The 27,859-nt window shown below is 39.6% G+C and overlaps 1 protein-coding gene across 2 annotated transcripts; it reads right to left on the bottom strand.

Annotated features, from left to right (window-relative positions):
- Positions 1-27: 27 nt before the first annotated feature.
- Positions 28-26,509, bottom strand: LOC134822123 (uncharacterized). 2 transcript variants are annotated; one of them, XM_063833018.1, is made up of 34 exons: positions 26,388-26,509; positions 26,151-26,218; positions 25,884-25,997; positions 25,682-25,784; positions 25,329-25,468; positions 25,090-25,191; positions 24,805-24,951; positions 23,617-23,748; positions 23,265-23,369; positions 22,521-22,608; positions 22,321-22,388; positions 22,031-22,198; positions 20,557-20,722; positions 19,881-19,920; positions 19,496-19,604; positions 19,080-19,199; positions 18,630-18,792; positions 18,047-18,158; positions 17,741-17,892; positions 17,417-17,542; positions 17,092-17,212; positions 16,657-16,832; positions 16,359-16,472; positions 15,960-16,239; positions 15,693-15,864; positions 15,361-15,500; positions 15,118-15,251; positions 14,584-14,687; positions 3,353-3,496; positions 2,975-3,101; positions 2,282-2,719; positions 1,991-2,106; positions 1,752-1,848; positions 28-1,642 (listed from the first exon to the last, which is right to left on the bottom strand). In XM_063833018.1, exons 1-34 carry the CDS (start codon positions 26,485-26,487, stop codon positions 1,545-1,547), a joined length of 4,584 nt encoding a protein of 1,527 aa, XP_063689088.1. In that variant the 5' UTR covers positions 26,488-26,509; the 3' UTR covers positions 28-1,544. The 2 variants fall into 2 exon arrangements, with proteins under 2 accessions (XP_063689088.1, XP_063689087.1); XM_063833017.1 differs by having other exon boundaries at positions 1,343-1,642; positions 1,991-2,115.
- Between the last annotated feature and the right edge of the window lie 1,350 nt (positions 26,510-27,859).

The following is a 27,859-nucleotide window of genomic DNA, read 5'->3' as shown; positions in this document are numbered from 1 at the left end:
GTCTTCTTTATATTTCGTGTAGAATTAAAACATTTCATACATGACTTGGGACTGATCCAACATTAACCATTTTCAATAATCCACAAACAAAAAAGAATTCAAAAAAATTCAACATGAAATTCAAACTCTTCAAATATATGATGCAATATTAAAACTATAATTCAAATAATAAAACCATGACGGTCAACGCCAGCCAAAAATCAAGGCAAAAGTTGCTCAAATGTTAATATAAGCAACCTAACCTTTTGAAAATTAACAATGTTCGCTTTTCTGACATACAGCAGGAAGGTAGCCTCTACATTCCTGCTGTATGTCAGAAAAGCGAACATTGTTAATTTTCTCTACCGTAGAGCCAGAGGAGAGAACATTACTCGATATTTAATAGCATAGATAAGTTACAACGGTTGTCATGTTTTGTCCATGAATTAGAATAGATCCGAGGGTGTGTTGAAACTCGAGTGACGCATTGGATTAAATAAATTTGATGTTTTATAACAACACACCGGAGGAAATATGTGTTACAAAGTTATGTATCACAAAACAAAGAAAACTACAAATTTTACAATAAATTCTACAGTTTATCTACACTATATAACCCATACCTGGTCGGTCTTGCGAAATCATTGCAATTACTAAATAACGTTATTTCAATAACTTAATAACATTAACACCAGTCATGCTGTATTACACTTTAATTGTGTACTCGCATGGCGCATGCAAAGCTGAAAATTCAGATCTCTTATAAACTTAAAGGAAAAAAATAACACTATAATTTATTTAAAAACTGTAACTTTGAGTTGCTCCACCTCCAGTTTGAAAGTCGCCATATAAACCGTTAATTCATCGTTTCAGTATTCGTCATAGGCTTAATAAAAAACTAGGGTAACCATGGTAACCAGTACTGGTAACCAGCACTCTCGCTCGGTGATCATCTGAATCTGTGTTTGTAAACGCGTCGGTTAACTGTAACCAAAATAACCTCGAAGAACTCATGAGTAACAGTGAAGTAACCATGAGGTTACCATGAAGTTACCAAGAGGTTACCATGAGGTTACCATGAGGTTACCATGAAGTTACCAAGAGGTTACCATGAGGTTACCATGAGGTTATCATGAAGTTACTAAGAGGCTACCGAGAGGCTACCAAGAGGCTACCATGAGGTTACCATGAGGTTACCATGAGGTTACCATGAGGTTACCATGAGGTTACCATGAGGTTACCATGAGGTTACCATGAGGTTACCATGAGGTTACCATGAGGTTACCATGAGGTTACCATGAGGTTACCATGAGGTTACCATGAGGTTACCATGAGGTTACCATGAGGTTACCATGAGGTTACCATGAGGTTACCATGAGGTTACCATGAGGTTACCATGAGGTTACCATGAGGTTACCATGAGGTTACCATGAGGTTACCATGAGGTTACCATGAGGTTACCATGAGGTTACCATGAGGTTACCATGAGGTTACCATGAGGTTACCATGAGGTTACCATTAGGTTACCATGAGGCTACCATGAGGTTACCATGATGAGGTTACTTTCACTTAGAGTAACTCCACATGAGTAGCTGTGCTAGTAAACGTGGGTCGTTGGGCGAGTCAGCTTCAATGCAATCTTTTCTTCGGACCGATTTTAAACCTGGCAAGTATTAAATCATTGTTAAACGTAAATCCTGGTAAATACAGTTCAGGTAGTATCTACTATGTATAAAACTATAAAATACTGTAGTTAAGTGCTGATGTCCTACCTTTCACTTCGTAGTCATCAAACCCTATTCCCCCAGCACATAGAAGTGAGGGTAGATCCTCATCTCCTCCGACCGAGCAGAAACAGCTCACTGGACCCTGAAATAGATCAAAATCAACCTGGATGTTAATACTTGCTTTCCTGGTTAACTGGTTTCGGACCTGGTTAATAATGCTAACCTTATCGCCAGCCTAGTTACCGTGTTGCCTGGTTACAATTATTACAAACGTGGTTACTAACCTGGTTACCATAGACTGAAAATAGTATGTGCTCCTCGTTGAGGCTTTGTACTCGTGTTCTAGCGATAGAGTCGAGGTCGAATGAAGCTATCATATCTTCAATCTCTTCAGTCATGCCTGAAATTCCTGAGGTTATATAAACTTATAAAGTTAGCAGGGTATCTGTGAAAAAGAAAAATAACATAATAGCCAGGCGATATAATTTGTTTAATTAAACGTATCTGATAACAAGACGGGTCAAACAAATTATTCTAATCCACCATGATAAGTATGAATAGTTGTCGTGTCTTACTTGATTGTTTGTTGGGACTTGGGGGCTCTGTCTCCAAGTTATGTGAGAAGTCGAAGGATTCATCCTTGTTCAGTAACACCTGTTCTCCTGTCTCGTGTGTTTCCTCTGTCTCCCCTATCTCATCCGTCTCCTCTTGTGTCTCATCCCACACAGGGCCACACTCCGTCAAAGAGCTACCACGAGACTTCATCTTCTCTTCCTCCCTCCCTGGTGTGTGATGTGAGGCAGGCGAGTCTGGCTGAGCTGTCTCCCCATCTGTCTGGATACCACCTTGGTCTTCACTGCTCACAGGTTTGATCTCTGCAGGGTCCCTGCTAGTGCTGTTCAGTAGTTTGTCTTCAGGATCCCAACTGAGCTCATCATCTACACTGCTCAGGTGAGAGTCCCTGCCTCCCTCGGGGGATGCTTCCCTACTCACAACGTCCACAGGGAACATAACTGTGAGATTTGGGGTTAGTGGTACTATTACCGGGGTAATCACACGGTTCCAAAGCTCTTAGCTCTATTTTATAGCTTTATAGTGGCCAGAGCCCCCTACGAAGAAGGGAAGGTATCATTACCTCTAATATTATTTTTAATATTACTTCTAATATCACTTTAATATTGCCTCTAATATTAAGTTAAGGGAAAGCGTTGTTATAATTTCAATAGCAAAGAATGTAAAGATGAAAAAGAGGGATTGACTAAAGTTACCTGCGAGAACTACACCAATATTGGTCCCTATCCACACAAGGTTTCCGTCATAAAACATGGTGGTGATGTAGAGATCACACCGCTGCAGATCAAGACCGTGTCGGAGTCCTGTTCTTAGCAGGTAGCCCTGAGATGTGGTTAACAGTAACAATTGAGGTTAGGTCAAAGCAACTGAATAAATACAATGAAATAATTTTAGTTAGCCTGCTGCCATATGATATTGAGAAGATTGGTTTATAGCGAGAAAATTATTTGCATTTTTTTGTTATTTTCTTTGCATTTTTTCGTTCTTTTCTGACATAAAATTGATAGAGTTTTGAACTGAGGCCTATTTTAAAATTTAAAATTTAGAGCAAACTTTTCCGTTGACAACATTACCTTTAAAGAAATAACTCTGAGGATTTGTCTTGTTTCTCGGGAGAAGATGACAATTTTAGTGGAGTTGGATAGGCTTATCCAAACAGTGTCTGCGATATGAACCACTTCCCGTATTCGTTCATTGTTTCCAATAACCACGTCTACCTGGTTGGAAAAATCAATATTTAATTTGAAACCTCTTCTCCCAAATAATTACACTGTTAAGTTGCTCAGCGGATAAATGTACCACCACCTCACTTTTGCTATAGGGCCTGTCATGATATCATGGATCGCTTAGGTTACACCAGGATCCATGGTAGTCCTCATAATTCTGCGGCCTTTATGTATCGTTATCTCGCACAACTCCGTAAGACCATTGTGAGTTTGGCATGTGAAATTTTGCAGCCTTCAAGACATTGATTGGGTTAACGAAGTGTCGTACGTCACCTCAAGAGCGGGTGACAGGGGGCTGACCAGGCCAGAACCCAATTGTTGGGTCTGAGGTCACGTGATTATGAGCCTGAGGTCACGTGACTGTGGCGTCCCCAGAGCTTTTTCTCCATTTCCCACTAATTGGACCAGGTGAGCTTGCATGCTTGTGAATGTGGGTGTAAGTACAGCTGTACTGTAGTTTATATCTAATTACCCCCTGTTATAGAAACCGTAAATTTATTTTCTGACAGAAAGCTAGAAATTTTCCAAAATATCGACATTGTTATAAACTTATTTTGATGACCATTCCTAACCTAAAATTGCACGAGAAATCGATTAAACTTGGTTTCAGAGCTCTATAATGCTTCCTTAAGCCTTAAAATCCATGTTTTATCGATACAATTAACATTATGATCCCGTTGATTAATTAGTAACAGGTAACAAATACGCAAAAACAACCATCACACCTACATTGCATTCTTAACAATAACGGGTCGATTTCGAGTGACCAATAATCGTCGTGATGATACGTCATGTGTAATGTGTTCCTGATCATCATAAGCAATCGCAAGAGTCAGGAGCGGCAAGGTCAAAAGGAAATCCCGGCACGTGCAGAATCGCGATTTTTCCCATTCCCTGCGACAAATCGCGATTTTTGACGTTTGCCGAGACAAACAGATCTTCGCGACAAATTGCGATTATATTCCAGTTCTCTTAGGACCAAATTTGCGCATTCTCCTTTAAATCCGAGGGCCAAATATCACGTTCTTTATAATAATATGGAACTTATCACATCCACAGCCTTCCGAATGTAGGTTTGGACCGAAAAAGTATTTCCGGCTCATAATGATCAGGGAAGCATGAAACATGAACAAAAGTAGTTTCCAGAAAAACTTCGAAAATAATTTCGATTTATAAAATTTTCGGTCCGAGTCATTCTCGATAGGTACAAGAAAAGTGCCTTAATATGTAAGTTACTCTCCTTATTTCTATATAAACATAACTTTTATAATAATTCTTACTTAATAATTATAATAATTTTCTATTATCACTAGAAGCCACACAGACCTACTATCTACACACAAACCAACTACCTTATCGGACCTTATTTGGACGGACATTACTTGAACGCTGTCGAGGCCTTAGCGTTCATCTTAATGTCCGTTCAAATAAAGTCCGTTCAATTAATGTCCGTCCAAGTTAAAGTCCGTTGAAATTTTTTTAAAAATTTTTCCATTTCGAACTTTTTGTCCAGAATATGACAACTATGAGAAATTTATTGTGCCGTAAGTTAACGACGGAAAGGTTCTCCTTGGTCTGCCGGAGGCACAGAAAACTCTACTAGTATATGATGTTTTCAAGGGTCACTTGGCGGAAAAAGTCAACGAAATTATGGCACTCAACAACATAGTTCATGAACTAGTCCCCGCCAACATGACAAACTTGTTCCATCCTCTAGATATTACGGTAAATCGTGTTGCCAAGGACATTGTCCAACGTTGTTATAGTTCATATTACTGAAGGGAGGTAATGAAACAGTGCTAGGAAAGCTCCACGTGATGTTAAGGTTAACCTAAAGTTTTAAGTCTAAGATAAAACCACTTCACGCCGAATGGCTTGTAAAAGTTAACACTGAAATGCAGGACCGGGGTAGTTTGATAAAAAAGGTTTCCATAAAGCTAGAAATCACTGATGCTTGTTTAGGCATGGACTATTTCATGCACGAATACTCATTTGATGAAGATGATATGTGATATTAGACACTGATCATGTACACATGTTTTAACATTTTTACTGCTTAATGACTGCTTTTCTTACTTACTGTATAAAAAATGGATTTAAAAATCATTTGCTGAAATTAAAAAAACTTCAAAAATTGAAAAAAAAATCGGATTTTTGATGGTTTTGAATGCCTTCGAGCGTTCATATTAATGTCCGTTCATAATTGTGTCCGTTCATGTAATGTCCGTCCAAATAAGGTCCGATAAGGTAGTAATTTTCATTACCCTAATGCTATGAACCAGTTCATCCCTAATTCATAATTCGTGTAACAACATCATGAAGAAGAGTCTGTTTAGATCTTAACACTTAAGATTATTAATATAGATGCTATTGTTTTGCCTAACGAGCCTGTCGCTCCCTAATCTATCTATACTAACAAGCTAGTCAACGAATTTATGACATCTAACTTAGCTCTGCAAATACATTATCTTTCGCCACAAATTCACCGCGATTTTGCCTAGTTTGACTTGTCGCGGCGCCGCGATTTTTGGCCTAAATAATCGCGATTTTCTTTTGTCCTTGAGGAGCGGCGGTTGCTTTAAATCAATCATGGTTTACGTTATTTTTGTGAATTCGACCCCTGTTGGACAATTATTTGTTGAGCTCTGAAACCAAGTTTAATCGATTTCTCGTGCAATTTTAGGTTAGGAATGGTCATCAAAATAAGTTTATAACAATGTCGATATTTTGGTAAACTTCTAGCTTTCTGTCAGAAAATAAATTTACGGTTTCTGTAATAGGGAGTAGTTACCTTATCGGACCTTATTTGGACGGACATTACATGAACGGACATAATTATGAACGGACATTAATATGAACGCTCGAAGGCATTCAAAACCATCAAAAATCCGAATTTTATAAAAAAAAAATGTACGTTTTTTAATTTCAGCAAATGATTTTCAATCCATTTTTTATACAGTAAGTTAGAAATGCAGTCATTGAGCAGTAAAAATGTTAAAATATGTGTACATGATCAGTTTCTAATATCACATATCATCTTCATCAAATGGGTTTTCGTGCATGAAATAGTCCATGCTTATTGCTTAAAGCATCAGTGAATTCTAGCTTTTATATGGAAACCTTTTTTTATCAAACTACACCGGTCCTGCATTTCAGTGTTAACTTTTACAAGCCATTCGGCGTGAAGTGGTTTTATCTTAGACAACTTAAAGTTAACCTTAACATCACGTGGATCTTTCCCAGCACTTATCTGTTTCATTACCTCCCCTCAGTAATATAAGCTATAACAACGTCGGACAATGTCCTTGGCGATTTACCGTAATATCTAGAGGCTGGAACAAGTTTGTCATGTTGGCGGGGACTAGTTCATGAACTATGTTGTTGAGTGCCATAATTTCGTTGACTTTTTTCCGCCAAGTGACCCTTGAAAACATCATATACTAGTAAAGTTTTCTGTGCCTCCGGCAGACCAAGGAGAACCTTTCCGTCGTTAACTTACGGCACAATCAAGTTCTCAAAGTTGTCATATTCTGGACAAAAAGTTCGAAATGGAAAAATTTTTGAAAAATTTCAACGGACTTTAACTTGGACGGACATTAATTGAACGGACTTTATTTGAACGGACATTAAGATGAACGCTAGGGCCTCCAGCGTTCAAATAATGTCCGTCCAAATAAGGTCCGATAAGGTAGATATAAACTACAGTAGAATTATGAGGACTACCAGATCCTGGTGGAACCTAAGCAATCCTTGATATCATGACAGGCCCTACTCTTGCTAATCGATTTTACTATACACCATTAAGGAGTAATTTTATTCAAAATCTGAGATCAAATTGCAGATTCATGTTGTTGAAAACGCATAACTTGCATCATCAGCTGACATATGCAAACAATATAACTGCAGTGACTGCAGGTAATCTAAAAGTGAAGATAAGCCAACTATCTCAAACTACACATACAAAATAGGTTTACTAATTTTCCATTGCTTCAATGTTTCGTAATGTTTTGACTTGTTGCCGGATGAAGTGAGCCTCAATTACACGTACCAAGCAGCTTCCTTATTCAACCCTTCGTCTAGTCCTCATCTTTAGGAATGTCAGAAGGATCAGCGGACTGTTCTGACAGACTTCACTGTTCAGAACTATCAAACTGTAGCGCAGGTATAATACTTCAGTACGGTTCAGCATTTTAACTGTACACAATATTCCCATTAACCGATTATTAACTTTAAGATATTGCACTGTGTAGTGATGTAGAACTTCATGAAACCCTCTCCTCAGGACGCTGGAGAGGACAATGATTCTAGGAGGAGGAAACTGGAGCGTATCCAGAGAAGGGGGTTCTACAATGTAGACGAGGCTATAGAATATATCGGGATGGGTTCGTATCACTACCTCTGGATGTGGTTGTACGGTATCTCGGCCATGACACAGGCAGTGGAGACAACACTTACTTCTGTCATTCTCAGCGATCTTACTTGTTACTGGAATCTAACTCTTCTTGAAGAGGTAATCAACACTTTTTACCCTGGTTACCCCACCATTTGAAAACCTCACCTTTATTTTATGTGGTTATCTTAGTAAAAATGTGAACATATATCTCTCCTCATTCTTCAGATCCTGATCCCTATCTGTGTGTTGCTGGCAGCAATTCCAGGAGACTTCATTGGAGGATGGTTAGCTGATATCTACGGGCGCAAGATAATACTCATCATAGGTCAGATAATAATAGCAGTGTTTGGAGTCATCAGCGCTTTCTGCACCACCTACATTTCCTACCTTATCATCAGATGCTTTGTGGGGTTCGGGTTCGGTATAGTGGTTATGTTGGTGATAGTTCAGGTAGCGGAGATCTGTCCCACAGCTTACCGGGCTACAGCAGTGTCTGTCACATTCATCATGTGGGCAGTAGGTGAGTAGTGAGTACCATTCTTCTGTCCTGGCCCTGCTCCTTTTTGTTTTGTAATCCATGCAACATTTGGACTACAGCTCCATATGTTAGAGCAGGTTTCAGTAATTGCAGAGCAGGTCTAATAGTGTAACTATATTGAGAAATGTGAGTATTTTTATTGTTAAACTGGTTATCTGTGTCCCAGGTGACTGCTACGTTGTGCTAGGAGCCTGGTTTTTAGAAGCTAAGTACGGCTGGCAGGCGGTAGTGTTGTGGGCTGCAGCTCCTTGTGTCATCCTCTGTTTCATTCTGCCACTAGGCGACGAGAGCTGCAAGTACCTTGCCATATCTAATCAGGTGTGTTCTGAATTAATTTCTCAAATACCTTGTAATATCTTAAAACTTACTAATAAATAAATACTTTATCTATCTACTAGAAAGTAAGTTTTGTTATCTTATCACTTTCTAGGTAGGTAAAGTAAGTTTGGTTATCTTATCACTTTCTAGGTAGATAAAGCACAAATGATTCTGATAAAGATCGCGGCGTTTAACAAGATTGAAATGTGTCCCGGAGATCTGGAAGCAGTCGTGGAGAAGAGACGAGGCCAAGTTGCTGATATGTTTGCACCGGGCTACATGCAGGTGACCATGGTTACTAGTTTTACCCCATGATGTACAATGTACATCACGATGTTTTCCTAATTGAAAGTAAACAAAGGGAGAGATAATGATATCTGAATAATTACATTTGTGATTCCTTTAACAATTGAAATGTATCTTCAGATGTCCATTTCGTTGCTGATCGCCATGTTTATGGCTGGATATGTCTACATGGGTAACGTCTACGACACTCCTTACCTCCTTGCAGCAGGGTACTGTTTCGGAGACCAATCCACCCCTGACAGCTGCATCATGACAAGTGAAGATCTGGAGTATACTTTGCTGATCTGTGTTGGGGAGTTTCTGTCAGTGCCCCTCTTCGCCGTCTCCAGTGAGATGCTGGGCCGGATCAGGGCCTCCAACATCCTCTCAGCCATCCTACTCGTCATCCTTATCTGCTGCTGCTTCTGTTTTGGCAAGGTAGTCCTTGTTATCGAGCTGTTCTTGACCAGATCATTCTCCAACGCAGTCCTGCTCCTTATCTATATCTACACCCCTGAATCCTACCCCACCTACATGAGAAGTATAGCGTTTGGGGTGGTGATGTTATCCTTCAACATGGCCGGTGTAGCTGCAGTGTTCAGTGTGTATGTGGTTGGAGACACGATCAGCTGGGCTTACATGTGGTGGAGTTTCATCATAGCGGGCCTCATCCTTCTACTCACCACCTTCTTCTTCGACAAGGAGACTGTGGGACAGCGACTGGAGGACAATCGAGAGCAGAACCAGGACCGGGAGCAGGAGGAGGGGTTACAGTCCCCAAGGGTACAGGGGCCTGGAGAAACAGTCTCTAAACATCTAGCACAGATCACACCCCTAGATGGAGATCAGGTGGCACAGATCGTCTCTCAAGAGGGAGATCAGGTATCACAGATCGTCTCTCAAGAGAGAGATCAGGTATCACAGATCGTCTCTCAAGAGAGAGATCAGGTATCACAGATCGTCTCTCAAGAGGGAGATCAGGTATCACAGATCGTCTCTCAAGAGAGAGATCAGGTATCACAGATCGTCTCTCAAGAGAGAGATCAGGTATCACAGATCTTCTCTCAAGAGGGAGATCAGGTATCACAGATCGTCTCTCAAGAGGGAGATCAGGGGGCACACGGCACCTCTCTAAAAAGAGAACAGGGCACCCCTTTGAAGACAGATCAGGTAAAACAGGTCCCCACTCTAAAGACGGACACAGGCAACCCTTTAAACAGAGACCGAACTGTAAGCCACAGCCAGGCATCAACTGAATCTACTGTATTTGAGGAGATTCTTAATAGCGAGTAACGGAAGGATATAATAATAACAATAAATAATAAATATACAAAGTACAATAAAAGTTTCTGAGCCTACCAACTCACCATTTAAAAAATTAATCTTAGATTAATAACTGTCTTAATGCAAAAAGTTTTAAAAATATTGACACAGTTGAAACTGCTGAATAATTTTATTAATGTTCGAAAATAAATGCTACATTTAGCATTTATCTCAGACAGTTATATAATCATATTAGTCGCGTATTCAGTTGATCACGTCTTGATGTATTAAAACCTTCCTCTGTTGAGCAGATGGTTCAGGATTCAATGTTTTATAAGAATATCTAATTATAGACTGCGCGGATACTGTATTTATTTCGAGACATGGCATTGATTAATAATTGGTCGCTGCTGGAAGCGATATTAAGATCATTAAGACAAATGTGGCTTTATATACAGTAGATGTATACACATATACTAACTACTTATAACTTTATAAATGCTATTTTCAGCGTGGTTATTGTGAGAATCAAATAAATAATTAACTTTTGAACAGCAAATTTAAGACCTTAAAATGTTGCCTTTTGATTGGCGTAAAGTGTTAAAAACAGCATGGGATTTTACATCGGAGAACGTAAATTTTGATGTAAAAGAAATTAATGAAGTCGTTTTTGAAAAAATGAATTCTTTATTTTTCGAACAATTTTGGGTTTCAAAAAGTTGTAATCTTTAATGATCTGCTGCTGCTTCTGTTTTGGCAAGGTAGTCCTTGTTATCGAGCTGTTCTTGACCAGATCATTCTCCAACGCAGTCCTGCTCCTTATCTATATCTACACCCCTGAATCCTACCCCACCTACATGAGAAGTATAGCGTTTGGGGTGGTGATGTTATCCTTCAACATGGCCGGTGTAGCTGCAGTGTTCAGTGTGTATGTGGTTGGAGACACGATCAGCTGGGCTTACATGTGGTGGAGTTTCATCATAGCGGGCCTCATCCTTCTACTCACCACCTTCTTCTTCGACAAGGAGACTGTGGGACAGCGACTGGAGGACAATCGAGAGCAGAACCAGGACCGGGAGCAGGAGGAGGGGTTACAGTCCCCAAGGGTGCAGGGGCCTGGAGAAACAGTCTCTAAACATCTAGCACAGATCACACCCCTAGATGGAGATCAGGTGGCACAGATCGTCTCTCAAGAGGGAGATCAGGTATCACAGATCGTCTCTCAAGAGAGAGATCAGGTATCACAGATCGTCTCTCAAGAGAGAGATCAGGTATCACAGATCGTCTCTCAAGAGGGAGATCAGGTATCACAGATCGTCTCTCAAGAGAGAGATCAGGTATCACAGATCGTCTCTCAAGAGAGAGATCAGGTATCACAGATCGTCTCTCAAGAGGGAGATCAGGGGGCACACGGCACCTCTCTAAAAAGAGAACAGGGCACCCCTTTGAAGACAGATCAGGTAAAACAGGTCCCCACTCTAAAGACGGACACAGGCAACCCTTTAAACAGAGACCGAACTGTAAGCCATAGCCAGGCATCAACTGAATCTACTGTATTTGAGGAGATTCTTAATAGCGAGTAACGGAAGGATATAATAATAACAATAAATAATAAATATACAAAGTACAATAAAAGTTTCTGAGCCTACCAACTCACCATTTAAAAAATTAATCTTAGATTAATAACTGTCTTAATGCAAAAAGTTTTAAAAATATTGACACAGTTGAAACTGCTGAATAATTTTATTAATGTTCGAAAATAAATGCTACATTTAGCATTTATCTCAGACAGTTATATAATCATATTAGTCGCGTATTCAGTTGATCACGTCTTGATGTATTAAAACCTTCCTCTGTTGAGCAGATGGTTCAGGATTCAATGTTTTATAAGAATATCTAATTATAGACTGCGCGGATACTGTATTTATTTCGAGACATGGCATTGATCAATAATTGGTCGCTGCTGGAAGCGATATTAAGATCATTAAGACAAATGTGGCTTTATATACAGTAGATGTATACACATATACTAACTACTTATAACTTTATAAATGCTATTTTCAGCGTGGTTATTGTGAGAATCAAATAAATAATTAACTTTTGAACAGCAAATTTAAGACCTTAAAATGTTGCCTTTTGATTGGCGTAAAGTGTTAAAAACAGCATGGGATTTTACATCGGGGAACGTAAATTTTGATGTAAAAGAAATTAATGAAGTCGTTTTTGAAAAAATGAATTCTTTATTTTTCGAACAATTTTGGGTTTCAAAAAGTTGTAATCTTTAATGATCTTCTAGTCGTGTATGACAATGCTGGCAAGCATGACCGTCGCCCTTATAATCACAATACTATTTACCCCCTTTACTATTTACCCCCTTTACTATTTACCCACCTTTACTATTTACCCCCTCTACTATTTACCCCCTTTACTATTTACCCCCCCTTACTGCTTACCCCCATTCTAATTCAATGTTAAAGATGACATGAATAAGAAATAGTTATGTGGAGGTTTTTAAGAAATTTGCGCAAAATACGCGCCAGCATGTTATACGAAATTAGGTAAAAAACCCAAAATCGCCATATTCAGGTGCCTTAAAAACCATGTTAAAATTGAGTTAGAGATTTGAAACTTTGCAGGGTGTCTAGATGTTGACCAAATCGACTGTAAAAAAAGTTTCAAGTTTCAGGAGTATCGGGAAGTGGGTTTTCTGGAACCCCTGTTTTACAACAGATTGTCGTGAAGTATATCTATCTATGTATATAGACGCTTTGGCAGTCAATTTGGCTTAAATTGGAGCCTACATTCAAGTATCTGTAGATTCAAAAGTATAAACAATACAGTCATCTCCAACCATAGGTCTTGAAGATAATCGTTTACACTTTAGTTTACATTGTATCAAAAAACAATTTAACGTCATCGTCACCACTTGATGACGTTATCAAATTAAGCGTTTTATAAATCTTGATTATTGACAAAATAACAACTTTTCAAATCAATTTAAAACCGTTAAGGAGTAATTTTATTCAAAATCTGAGGAAATTTTCACCTTAGATAATTGTTCAAGCATTCTAAAAATCTACCGGAAAATGTTTCTACCTTGCTCCTTCATAAAGATATTTGCTATTGAAGTTAGTGCTTTTTTGAAGAATAATTTTATAAAAACACAAAAGTTGTGAATTAGTATTCTCTGATGTTGGGCCATCTCTTGGGTGGTGGAGCTCAATTTTGCTTCTTAAAGGTCTAAATTGTGTTATAGGCTAGTTTTAAAGTTGAAAATCGAAAAGTTGCACACGTGGGGACACGCCCAAATTGATAGAAAATTGCTAAAATCACTGAAAATTGTTATTTTCACGATTTTTATCAGCTTTGGAGTCCCGTTGTGATGCGAGTTCTTGCTAAAATATTTTGAAACTTTGCACACTTATTAAAATACATAAGAAATACGAAAATTCAAAATTGTACGGTGATTTGATATTGGATGCGCACGCAACGTCCGCTCAAAGTTTGCAAAAAGTGAGAACTTCACTCTCTTTATTTCGATTAGATTTAGTTCCTGCTTTAACAGTATCATGACAGTTAAATGACATTATATTTGAGTTTAATGCCAACTTGAATGATTATATAGTTGCATTATCAATCAGTGATCAACAGATATGCTTACCTAAACACAAGGAAATGTTTTTAAAGGACAAATTTCGAAGTTGTTGAAACTTCCTCCTTATTAATGAAGATATCAGTTTATATTTCGACTTTATAAAATACTCTGACATTACAATCAAAAAGAGATGATATTTGACCAAAACCCATAATCATGGGTAGAGTGGACCGCTGCCAGTGTCTCTCTTTCCCAAACAAAAGGAAATGATATTAATTTGACTGACCGTTCTCATATGCAAATTGATACCGAGAATGAAATCGGTCGCTCGCTTTTCCCATTCATTCACGGCTTACGAATTGTAATAAAGCTTATCGAATAGGAAAAGCGAGCGACCGATTTCATTCTCGGTATCAATTTGCATATAATGAGAACGGTCAGTCAAATTAATATCATTTCCTTTTGTTTGGGAAAGAGAGACACTGGCAGCGGTCCACTCTACCCATGATTATGGGTTTTGGTCAAATTTAGCAATTATAAGTCAAATTTTGGTCCATAAGAACATGATCAACTGTTTGGTAACGGTTCAATATATGCACTACAGATTCCATTTACGGTTTTAATAAAATAAATCATAGTGGTTGAACCAGGAGCCATGGTATAACAACCACACTGATATTGCATACCTTTTCGTCGATCCTATAGTTGTCAGTATTGTAAATAGAAACTGTGGGTCCGCTTCCACACCACAACCTATTATCACTGTAAGATATCTTCCGAACTTTCCTTCCTGGTAGACATCATTAGTTACTGCATGATTAACCGTAACTGTGTGATTTATAACAAATCACAAATGCAGTGTGATATACAGGAACTCTGTCATTAGAGTCACTGTGTGATATACAGGAACTTTGTGAATTAGAGTCACTGTGTGATTTACAGGAACTCTGTGAATTAGAGTCACTGTGTGATTTACAGGAACTCTGTGAATTAGAGTCACTGTGTGATTTACAGGAACTCTGTGAATTAGAGTCACTGTGTGATTTACAGGAACTCTGTGAATTAGAGTCACTGTGTGATTTTATACACGTTCACTGTTCAGTTAGATTAACTATTTACACACTGGTATTTACAACACGTGACACAAACCAACCAATCATAACACAGTATTTACACCACGTGACACAAACTAACCAACCAGAACAAAGTATTTTACGCACCGGTAGTGTCGATGACGATGATCTGGTAGTTGTCCATGTCCCAGAGTCCCTGCTTGTCCCTGTTGAACACCACAAGTGCCCCGTTGTGGAGCGACACGAACACGTGCGGTTCCACGTGCAGAATCTGTTGTACACTGCGGAGGGTTTTTATAAAAAGTAAAGTTCGTGATTGTGATTGCTCCCTTGGGACTACCCGTCAATACAAACTTTAATTCATGCTAGTAATACTGAATAGTGAGGTACCTGTCGGTGAGGTGTTGTGAGTAGATCTGAGTGAAGGGTTCCTCTAGCTCGATTATAAAGAGTCTCCCATCAGAAGTTCCCATCCAGCAGTGTGCTTCACTGCTCTGCTCTGTGCCGAACAGCACTTTCTTAGCTTTCACCTGGGGAGATGGTTAGGTTATGAGGAGGAATTGGAAAACTGTGTGATGGGTTAGATTTGGATGTAGGTGAGAGTAAATAAGGAGTTTTGAAAGGTTCTGTTACCAATAAACTATAGTATCACTTATATGCTTCAAGAACCCCTACCCCTACCCCTCCGCCTCCCCCAATCCTCAATTGACGTTTGATCTTACCTCTGGAGAGGTTCCAGTTGCTGAATGGTTGATAATAGCCATCGTTTGAACTTTACTTTCACAAAGGAACTGTGTTCTAGTTACCCGCGCAGGAAAGTTGAGATTGACGATGTGCAGAAAAGACAGGTTTGTCTCATCTACATAGGACACGGTCCACAGAAACGGGTAAAGACTGGGAATAGTGACAGTTAGCATGGTAGTATCACAGTGACATTGTAACAATTATGATTAGTAAATTAATTCAATTATAATTAGTAAGAGACGCACCTTCTTGAATTGTGAGACACTTTGTGTCTAAAAGAGGCGACAGGACGCTTTAGAAACGCGTCCTTGGTTTGCCGGAATAGTTCCCGTCTCATTTCTGCATCTTCAGCCGATTCTTCACGCTCTTCATTGTTTCCAGTGTCTCCATTTTCTTTAGGATCTTTAGCACATTCTTCATCATCTCCTGCAGCTTCAGCGCCTCTTCCACAGCTCTCCTTAACTTCGCTTCTTCCACAGCTCTCCTCCTCTGGTTTGTCTACAAACTCTGCCTCCGACACTTCTCCTGAGTTAATGAGTTATTCAAACAGAGCATACAAAATTAGTTTGCGATAAAACACGTTCCTCAAACTTTCAGGGGGGATAAACTTTGAACAAAAATCTCAATATAGCAGTTATACAAACCATGTGTCCTATTTTCCAGCGAGGAAGGAGTGCCGTGTTTGATGGAGTTTCTCAAAACGTCTTGTGAAAACAAACTCGCGCTCATACCATCTTCTGCTTTACTCGACACTCTCTCTGGGGGTGCAGTTTAATTATAAATACTACGGTTACGAAAATTTTATTAGATATACGATACACGGACCCGTACGTTACATCAGAACCTTGTTTCCGTTCGATATTGCTTGCCTAATGCCTAATGGAAACTATAGCTGCATATTAAAGCTTTAATGATGAAAAATGTTCAACACATAAGACTTACCGATAACCCTGGTTTCCAAAGCAACGCAGGCTAGTGGTTTCAGGGAGGACATGCAGAGCATGCCCAGAGCCACGTTTTCTGAATTTATCACTGCTTCCTCTATGAGGGGGAAGTGGGACTTCCCATCCATAGAGCGCGTGGAGCGCATAGAATTTTTACTTGACCAAGTGGAACCCCTGCGAAAGTTCACTTTACATGCTCCGGTTATTATCTTTTCTACCAAGTACCAAGGCTACAATTTGAATACAATTCTTCGCAGTATTTTATAAAATAATAACATATTTCATGTATCAACTTGGTATTGTTTGGCCAGCCAAAAGTGTCCATCTTTTAAGTCGTTTTAAAAGTGTGCTCCTTATATCTTATTACTTTATTAGTTAATTCTTAATGTTAGCGACATTAAGGTTTGAGATGCTCAAATGTGGATAACTTTACCTGGAGCTAGAATCTTTAGATTTGCTGGAAGAGTCTCGACCCTCAAAACTGGTTTTAGTTGCACTTGCACTGGATTCTGTTGACTGACTCCTCGTGGACTTGTCTAGCATTATCCTTACTCCTTGTTGTTAAAGTTTAGATTATATTATATTAGGACATAACATAAATTGAGAGAACAAATAACAATCAAAACCCCGATTCACAGCGAATCCTGATTCACCGCGAACCCTGATTTACTGCGGATGTTTCCTTCTCCCAAACCTCGCGGTATATCAGGGTTCCACTTTACTACGAAATACTACTACTTGTATTGGGATGTATTTACCTGAGAATCGAGGAAATGGCCAACGCGGCACAAAGCACGTGCAGATAACACGCTGTGGTCGATCGTCTAACATGAGTAACTTGCTATACAAAGGAATAGAGGGGGGCAGACCATTCGAGAATATTCCTGCAAAAATTGAATGTTAAACTTACTAATAGTAACTAAAGGATACTATCCCAAAATACACTTTTTATTACTTATATTTTTAACAGGCTGAAGTCGAAGGATGTCGATCAAATTAAAAAATACTATTATAGTAATCACAATATCCATGATTAGATCGCCAACACGGTTATTACATTTGTATTCCAATTAACCAATTACCCGCCGGAGAGTAAGTCCAGCCGTTTGAAATTTTTCTTGGAACAGAGCTGAGTTCTTTCAACTCCTCAATCTTTCGGGCGCTGTATTCTGATCCTCTCATACAAGCCCACTCTGCTATCGAGGTCCTCCGATTGAGTTCTAACAGCGAATGCCTGACGAAGAGAAAGTGAATTTAGGAATATCTGGTACGCTAAAGAAACTTGTCTTATCTTAACCAAAGTGTGCACTGTGCACCAGAATAGTAGTAGAATAACCGGCATAAAAGAGCGAATATAATGTAAATGTTAAAGTGAACTGTGACCTTACCCCAGATCCTTGCCTACAGCTCCACTTGTTGTCTTAGCTATAATCCCCAGAGCTCCAACTGATTTAGTGGACCTCCTTTTTCTGAGCGCAGCTAGTATGCGGGACACTATACCTGTGTTTAGGTGTTAATGTTAAACTAAACTTTCATTGTGTAGCTGTATCATGTGACCTGTGTCCTGTTACATTACCTTATATAGGCATCACGTGTACTGTTATACGTTTTAAATTGAGTTTAGTCCAAAAGTGTGCCAAAAGTGTTTCTCAGTTATATGTATAATTGTAGTGCTATGTATGTCTGGTGTCTAATCTATTATTTTCTGAATGTGCCACTATACTAGGACCCAGGTGTGCCTCAAATATGTATGCCTCAAGTGTAATCCCAGATGTGCTTAACATCTGTGTGATTTTCAAACTGTATCCGAAGTGTGCTCCGACACTCGACTGGTTTAAACTCTACTGTTACCACAGTTACAGCCAGGAACCTGTTACCACGGTACAACCAGCTAAATAGTAACCTGTTACCACAGTAACCTGCAGCTAAATAGTAACCTGTTACCACAGTAACAACGCAGAGTTTCTTTACCTCCAGTATTCAGATCGGTTTTGTGTTCCTCAACACTCCTCATAGTAATCATCTTCTGCAGTGACACTATTTGAGTTCTCATCTCTGTCCTGTCTCTTAACAAGGCTTCTACCTCTCCTCTCTTGTACTTCAATCTGGCTACTAGTTCCTCCGGGTCCTCCCCCTACAACATTACAGTTAGTTTACTTACTATTGTGTGTTTAACATAGAACTGTATCTTAAAGTCTTAACATAGCACTGCGTATTAATTAATATCCCGAATGTTATTTGACCGGACATAGCTTGAACGGACATAATTTTAAACGGACATGAAATGAACGCAGAACGGACATCAAAATGAATGCTATAAGAGTGTAAGGGCCTCTATAATTAATGTAGCTGTTCAAATAAAGGCCGATAAGGTAGTGTAAGAATTATATTATCTGAACCTTATCTTGATCTGGTACTAACCTCGTTATCTTCACTTTGCAGCAGATTATACAAACACTTCAGTCTCTCAAACTTAAGAGACATTTCCTTCAGCAGTTCTGACATTTTCTGTTCTGAAGACATGATGGTAGAGTAATCCTCCTGAAGATTAAATTATTGTTGTGAAAACCATGGTTAGTAGACAGTAGTAGAAAAACCGTGAGAATAAGTTGTTATCCCTTTATACTTCAAATGTATACGTAGTTTCAATTTACAAAAAGTGTATACAAAGGGAACTTGTACAATATTTCATGAGGTGTAAATTAATTAAGAATCTGTAAACATTGATGGGTAATACGTGGATATGATATTTGCCATACATTATCAAATAAAATAAAGATAACAGTCATTATTAAAGCAGGCCCCGGGTAACAAAACAACCAGATAGGTTACATTACCTCAAGACGCCTAAGTTTGCGTTCTGCTTCAGACTTTTGATCTTTGAGGGTTCTTTCGACCTCTAATGACTTTGCCTCTAGCTGCGTATACTTCGTAAGAAGAGTCTGCCTAAAGTGTTATTTTAATTTAGAGGAAGTTATACAACTAATAATACAGTATAACCACGATTTACTTCGTCCCGATTTACAACAAACCCCGATTTACCGCGAACAATTCCTTTCCCCAAACTCCGTCGAGGTAAATCGGGGTTAACTACAAATGATAATCCTTAAAATTGTATGTAAAATCTTGATCAAGAAAAGTCACAGCGATGACAAAAGATGATGCAGTTGCCCTGTCCTGGTAACTATAGTTGGTAACTGGAATGGTCGTATTCAAACTTACTTTTCCCTTATCAGTTGCATGTTTTCATCAAACAGTGTATCTGCGATAAATGTTGTCAAACAAAGTCAGGAATATGAATATAAATCAAGGACAGGGGAGAAGGGGAGAAGGGGAGAAGGGGAGAAGGGGAGAAGGGGAGAAGGGGAGAAGGGGAGAAGGGGAGAAGGGGAGAAGGGGAGAAGGGGAGAAGGGGAGAAGGGGAGAAGGGGAGAAGGGGAGAAGGGGAGAAGGGGAGAAGGGGAGAAGGGGAGAAGGGGAGAAGGGGAGAAGGGGAGAAGGGGAGAAGGGGAGAAGGGGAGAAGGGGAGAAGGGGAGAAGGGGAGAAGGGGAGAAGGGGAGAAGGGGAGAAGGGGAGAAGGGGAGAAGGGGAGAAGGGGAGAAGGGGAGAAGGGGAGAAGGGGAGAAGGGGAGAAGGGGAGAAGGGGAGAAGGGGAGAAGGGGAGAAGGGGAGAAGGGGAGAAGGGGAGAAGGGGAGAAGGGGAGAAGGGGAGAAGGGGAGAAGGGGAGACGGGGAGACGGGGAGAAGGGGAGAAGGGGAAAAGGGGAAAAGGGGAGAAGGGGAGAAGGGGAGAAGGGGAGAAGGGGAGAAGGGGAGGACTATATATTATACTGTGTGTCATTGACAAAGTTCTGTACCTACGCAAATATTAAAATTGCTAAATTATAGTCTACGTACCGTTCACACCCTCCGAATCATTATCTGAGGCATTAGTGTTGCTGAGGTTACTGCTACTGTTAGTCCTGCTAAAACTCCTCCTGGCTCTACTGTTGCGGACAAAACGCTCCGCTAACTTCATCTGTTGTTCCTCCATCACAGAGCGCTGCTCTTCGTACACTTCTAACTGGGGGAATGTGTGCAGTGTTAGTAGTGTAACTAGTATTTACGAGCAGGGGAGATTACTATAGTAACGTGTCATGGTGTCATGGTGTCATGGTGAGGGTGTCATGGTGGCGGTGCTAGTTTGCGTTGACATGGTGTTAGGTGAGGGTATTATGGTGGTCGGTAATGGTTCCTTGTTAGCTAGGTCATAGGTGAGAGAATATATACCAACCGTAGGAGGGAGTCGTTGGGAGAGGCGACGTATTAACAATTCCACGACTAAGAGAAGTACTAAGGCTAAGCCGAATACTGAAACTCCGAGTAAAAAGTCGCCTGACATCGCTTCTTATTTTCTCTCCAGCTCCTCCTCACTACAAAATCTTATTTCACCTCCTCCCTTATCTTTTTGCAGAGCATACGAAACAGAGTCACAGTAATAGTTCATTTCACTTTCACCCTAGCGAATCATTTTACAAACTCGCCCTTTATACTTCTTAGAATTATAAAAAGGACGTTCTAACACTGAAAACACAACCAAAAGCTAAGATAAAAGCTAAGACAAAAGATAAGATAAGAGGAGTAGAAGGAGCAGGCACACTGGAAGTGGATACACAGAGTGCTGCACTAGACACTTATATGAAATATAATGACCACCCGGGTGCTACTTGCACTACTTATTATACTATATAAGGTCTAAATATGGATCTCAATAATGCTTCTTTGCATAAAATGTCAATCTGTAGTTTAATAGTCGAAAGTTATTATACACACACACTCAAAGAATTTTATTGGGTTTTACGGCGTAAGTTACGTCATCGTTTAAGGTCGACAGGGGGTGAAATAGTTACGTTATTGGTGCGGACACGGATCTAAAGATAGGGAGTGTGTCGGTTTCTGTTGTTAAGGTTTGATGTATGACTGCGTACGGAGAGCATGGACGTAAAAAAGGATACAAAATTACATGGTAAAAAGTAAAAACATTATTACGTGACTTGGGTTTTTACAGTTTTGCAGCCGAACAAGACGGTTCTATGAAAACCCTAACCCTAACCACAGCCTTAACCACAACCTTAGGCTAAACCAAAACCCTAAGCACAACCCTAAGCACAACCCTAACCACAACCTTAACCACAACCTTAACCACAACCTTAACCACAACCCTAACCACAACCCTAACCACAACCCTATACGGATACCGGACAACTGATTAGGAATCAGTGTCGATTTAAAACAAATTTGGCGAGCAATCTAATGCAGGGAGTAAGTTTACTAAGTTACAACTGTAATGTAGGTGGTGGATGTGTAAATGGAGGAAGGTAGAATTATTTACCTGTGACTCTAGGTCGAGGATTTTAGTTGTCACAGATTTGAGTTCATCTTTCAATGAATTTATTTCTTTATCTTTACTGCCTGCTATTTTTTCTGCTCTGTGAACGTCCACTAAAAGTGCGTTCTTCTCAGTTTCACTTCTTAGCAGTTCCTGTTCCAGTTGAGTGTTCTGAAAAGTGAAAACATAGTCTTAGTTTGAATACGGACAGATTATCAGTTATCAGGGTATCTCTGGGTCCTATTAAAAAATATACCTAAAAATTCATAGTAAGACTGAAGACTGACGCTCACCTTCATTTCGAGCGACTCTGTATCACCAACATCACTGGCTTGTCTTAGTCGCTCATTGATTAATGCTCCTAAGTGTTGGAGTTTATACATATATCATCGGAACTGTATTTTAAAGATTGAAATTGTAAACTTACTTTTATAAGCATAACGTACCAAAGATCAGGATCGATTCATCTGGAGAAGATATCTCAGGAACTTACCTTCAAGATTGAGTTCATCTTGTAAAGATATCTCATGCTTCGGAATTTCTTCCAGCAGTGGTGGCGATCTTATCCTAATTTTTTTCACCTGGGCATTTTTTGTTAGAATGGGAATTCATCATTCGTTAATCTTAGATCTCTGATTACACAAGGACAAAGAAACTGAACACTTGTGATTTAAAGCGAGTTGCTGGTCCAGTCGCCCTCATGAAAATTGGCAAAGAAGCTATGACGACACTTATCCACCAGACGTAATCCACAGTGCCTCCACTCAAGAAGTTTTAAAAGCTTTTGATAATGTTTATCACAATTTGTCAATCAGAGGGCTCTATGGCTTCAATCCAAAAGTCATCGGAGCAGTGGCGTAACTTTGCCTTTTGGCGCCCCCCCCCCCCGCTCAGTGATGAAAAGCGCCCCCCTAAAATTTTTTGTGTCCCTAAAAAAATTAAAAAAAAAAAAAAAAAAAAAAAAAGTCGGGTACTTTTTTTCTCGCCCCCCTACAGCTTTTTGCGCCCCCTGAAGCAAAAAAGGGTACCCCAAATATTTTTTTCGCGTCGACCGAACGCTAAATTGGACAGGGAAATACACAAACAAGGCGTTTTTTCAGTGAAAGCGCCTAAAATTCAGGAAAATTGCGCCCCCCTTATACGGCGCCCCCCCCCCGCACAGCGGGGTCTGCGGGGCCCTAAGTTACGCCACTGCATCGGAGGGATTGACTCATAATTTTTCTCTGTGGTTACTCACTGTGTGCTCATCAGGTAGTTTTAGATTCAGTTCAGGGTATTTCTCTAATGATAGCCCCTCTGTCGTGAGAATGGTTTTTATTCTCGTCAGTTGCGACTCCAGGAGCTACAAGAAATTTGAAGTTAATGAAAGTATAGAATTAGTAGTAAGTAAAAAGGTGGTTATATTAATTAGATGTGAGATGAATATCTGTGGCAGACAGCAGTGTAGTGTGATTACAAAACGATTGTTTTTTTTATAACTGCAATTCCAATTATGTTTTCACGGAATTTAATTAATAGATGTAGTGAATTGTAGTCATTTTAAGCAGTTGTTGAGATGTAACCAACCAATATGGCTAAATAGAATATACCTGGTTTTCATCTGCGACACGTTTCGTCTCCACTTCATAAGTTTTAATGTCAGCCTCAGCCTTCCTGATCTGGGACTGTAGACTTTTGCTTGCTGAGTAATGCTTATTGAGATCAGCCTCCAATATCTTCATCTGTAAAAATAAACTTTAGTGATCTAGGTGACTTTTTACATTGTACTGGCACTGCAGCTTTATCAAAAGAGATGAATATATATATTATGCCTTATTTATATTTGTATTAATAAATTTGACAAGTTACATAGCCTGCGGCCACCAATGACGTGACAAAAGGTCCTCAGACCCCGCCATGACTTAATGTTCGGTAAAATTATAGGGGTGCACCAAAAAAATTAATAATAAATAAATTAATAAATGATTACGATTAAAATACAACAAAGGTGGATACAGAGAGGGTATGTGGGTACTTGGTGGAGTTGACCGAAACACAGGACAATGCTTCCTCCTCCCTTGTCCGAACAACAAACGTGGAGCAACTACTCTCCTCCCTCTCATCCGGCGGTGGATTCTTCCTGGGTCTATCATCTACACAGACGAGTGGGGAGCTTACAACACGCTAACAGCGGAGGGGTACACGCATGGAGACGATGAGGGTTTTACCAGCTTGAGTCCACTTGTCGAGAGGTGAGATAGGTTTGCAGATAGGGTCGCAGGTTAGGGCTGAGTTCATCCGTTTCGTTTTCTCTGAGACCATAGTTGTAGTTGTTCAAGAAGGAGTTGATGATAGAAATGATTGATGCAGTCTGATAATAGTTATTCTTTATATATTGCATGATGTGAACTGATCTCGTAAGGTTGCTTAATCGTTTAATAAGCCTTGACACCACCGCTGATTGGAATTCGCGTGCGATGATGTGAACCCTGCTTGACTCAGGGGATGATGTGAACACTGCTTGATTCAGGGGATACTGTTATTATACAGTAATATGATCTGGTAGACTAAGACAGTGGTCCGCAGACAGTGGTCCGCGGACCGTGGTCGGGCTATCTCGATACTGCCAAAAAGACCTGGCAGGGGGGGGGGGGGGGGGGGGGGCATGGTAACGTTACGCCACTGGCAACCAGTACTCCACATTACATGATTAGGACCTACAGCCTGACAGCCACTACTCAACAGCACATGCAGCCTGTCAGCCATTACTGACCTGCAGCCTGGCAGCCACTACTGACCTGTGCTCTGAGGTGGACTGACTCCTCCAGGAGGTCCTCCCTCTCCACCTTCCACTCCCTCCTCTCATTACACAACAGCTCGTCTCTTCTCCTCATCTCTTCTATCAGATCATGAGCTTCTTCCAGCTGTCGCGCTAATGCTGAGTTCTGGGGTGTTTTATTATTACCATTGTAAAATGTATTAGTCTACCTGACAAGAAAGAATCAGGAAATGTTTTTAATTTGACTAGCATTGAAGATTAGAATTCAAACTGCTTTAATGGTCCGGAATAAGGTGTCTTTTACCTCGTTATCCAGGATGTTGAACCTGTCACTGTACTGCTCGCTATCTTCTTCCAGTTTCTTGATTATCTTTTGTGTGACGTCGTTATCTTTTTGCTGCTTAACCTATACAAAACTAGGTAAGTTAAGTAGGTATAACATACTCTAAAAAAACTTGACTTCGCCTCTAAGAAATGTATCCTCACTTTATTATGACAATCTTAACTGCCGCAGACGGTAGTCTGCTTTTTTAGTTTACTGACCATCCTAACGGCAGAACTGAATTTTCGAGTGATGTTCCTGGCTTTCTTCAGGTTCTGAAGCTGCTCAGAGGACGCTGCCAGCTGTTTCTGCAGCTCCGAGTTCAACTTACTGAGACGCTGCATATCTGTTTCTCTTTGATCTACGGAGGAGGGTTTATTATCACCAGTATATTATCTCACTTCACTTATTCGTACCATACTTTTACGAACAAAGAAGCTGGATCACTACCTGTACTTCTTTACTATATGGGGTATAATTTTTGAAAAAACGTTTTATATATCATCTACAGATATCACTGTTGAAGTAAATGAAAGAAATGAATAACGTGGTGGACAGTGATGAGTGAACATACCTATTTTCCATTCAAAATCCTCCAATCTTCTTTCTAGTTGCTTCTTCTCCTCGTTCCATCTCCTTAATTCCGCCTGGTGTAGCGCTTCCAACTCTACAATCCTCTGTAAACATTAACCATGATTACCAAAGTGATCATAGTAACTATCATACTAGAAATCATGCAATTCTCTGTCAAAGTTGCTGTGAACTAATTTTCCTACCAGTTCAAGTGACTTCTTATGCTGCTTCAGAGTCTTGACATGGATCTCACTCTGTTCCCATTTCTCACGGTACTCCCCACACGCTACCTCCGTTTGTGCTAGATCTGTTAATACCTGCCAGTAACTATGGTTACTTTGGTTACTTTGGTTACTTTGGTTACTTTGGTTACTTTGGTTACTTACTACTCATTATTAAGGTATGATAGACTGACTAGCACTTTATAAGCTGTTTATAGGCTCTTTAAACACTGATATATGTTAATGTACCTTGTCGAAATCTCTGAGCAGAGGATCGAAGTTGGAAACTAGTGGAATAAGACACTTGCTCTCTTCACCTGACACGAGGATAAAAGTTATGGTAGTTCTAGTAGTAGAATAAAATAGTAGTAGGAGTGATAGGATAATAACACATAAGAATAGGGACTTTTTAAACTCGTTAAAAAATCATTCTTATCTTATTTTACTATTGAAAAATAAGATACACTATCGCGAATAATAACAAACCTAATATAACGACCACTGACTCCAAGTCTGTTTCGATAACATCTTTTCTTTCCCTGGCTAATGCGTTCTGCAGATCACATGACACCTCTTGGTAGACCATTATTTGTTATGGCAACCACTACATTACTGCGAAAAAGACGGTTTTTAGGTGAATGCATTTTGCCATTTCGCAGAGAATGTGTTTATTTGGATATTTAATATCAAGATTGAACATGTTTTAGCAAAAATTTCTTTGAACATGCAGACTGCAGAGTAATAAATTAACATGCCGATACAGTATACAGTGCAGTGAAACACGGCACTTTTATATACAGTGCAGAGAAACACGGCACTTTAACATACGGAGCAATGAAACACGGCACTTGAATTACCTAAAAATTAAAACAACAGCAGACCTAGGAGGAGCTGATCAATTGAACAATGTTAACGTGTGAGAAAATGTGCAGAACTTATTTGCAGCGCACCACCTGGCATCAGAAACTGTTAAATATGGGCAAATCATTTGCCATATAAGGAACATCTGACACCCAAATATGGAGACCAGCTCCATCGCGAAATAAATTGCAATATTTAAATATCTTAAGACTGGTATTGACAGCCGCATACAAACCACTCACTCCTTTTTTGGGTTTCCCAACAATCACAGCTGTATATTAAAAACTGTATCAAACTAATTAATAAAAGCATAAGGCGCTCTTGATAAGAATTTTAAATAAGTCACGTAGCCAAGGAAGAGCAAGCGAGGAGAACCGAAGATCGCTCTAAAGACAAGCATTTGCAGTTCAATGTCATTCCATTTTAATTATAGCATGTCAGTATTCATTATTCCTATTTAAGAATATTATACTCACACCAAACTGAGAACATTTTACTTTTGTACTGTGTTGCCTTGGTTTCCATTCATCAGAAAAGTAACGTTTCTCTCGGAAAATACATTTCGTAAATACGAGTCTTTATAACTAGCGACGAAATAGAGTTCTGAAGTGGACAATGAAGCTTGCTTCAGGTAGAAATGGTCACCGATCACCGTGGTTTCCACGGTAAGTATTTAGTTGTTGAGGCAGTACAAAATGCGAGAACAAATGTACAACTCACTGAGACGCTGGTTAACGTAATGAGGTTATAAGTTAAAGCGATATAATTACTATAAATCATCGCCATGCTCACTAGAGCCAGAGCAATTAACAGAATTTCTTAAAATACGTACCATTGAACCTGAGACACATTTTAATATTCTTTGTACTTGCCCCTACTTCGCAATTTTTAGATAATCCACCTTTGGACACACTTTAACGGATATTTTAGACCTCTATGAATAAACTATTTAAAAAATTGTAAAACTTATAAAAACAGCCACCCCATTTTATTACTTTACAAAATGCCTTTTTCCTCTTTCGATTTAGAAGAATGAGAGTTAATTCGAAGGCCATTTATCCCTAAATTTTTTCCGTCGATGAACAGTATGAAAAAGG

The sequence above is a fragment of the Bolinopsis microptera genome, chromosome 10, assembly GCF_026151205.1.
Source record: "Bolinopsis microptera isolate Bmic1 chromosome 10, MBARI_Bmic_1.0, whole genome shotgun sequence".
Taxonomy (NCBI): domain Eukaryota; kingdom Metazoa; phylum Ctenophora; class Tentaculata; order Lobata; family Bolinopsidae; genus Bolinopsis; species Bolinopsis microptera.
The sequence above is the reverse complement of the archived record's forward strand: the minus strand, read 5'-3'. Positions and strand labels throughout refer to the sequence as shown.

Bases quoted from the DNA above. Each gene is read 5' to 3' on its own strand.
- LOC134822123 (XM_063833017.1), bottom strand. From the start codon at position 26,487: ATGGTCTACCAAGAGGTGTCATGTGATCTGCAGAACGCATTAGCCAGG. The intron at 17,543-17,740 runs GTAATTGGTTAA...CAATTTTTGCAG, and splicing joins CTGGACTTACTCTCCGGCGG to GAATATTCTCGAATGGTCTG. The intron at 16,240-16,358 runs GTTTGTATAACT...TCATTAACTCAG, and splicing joins GCTGGAAAATAGGACACATG to GAGAAGTGTCGGAGGCAGAG.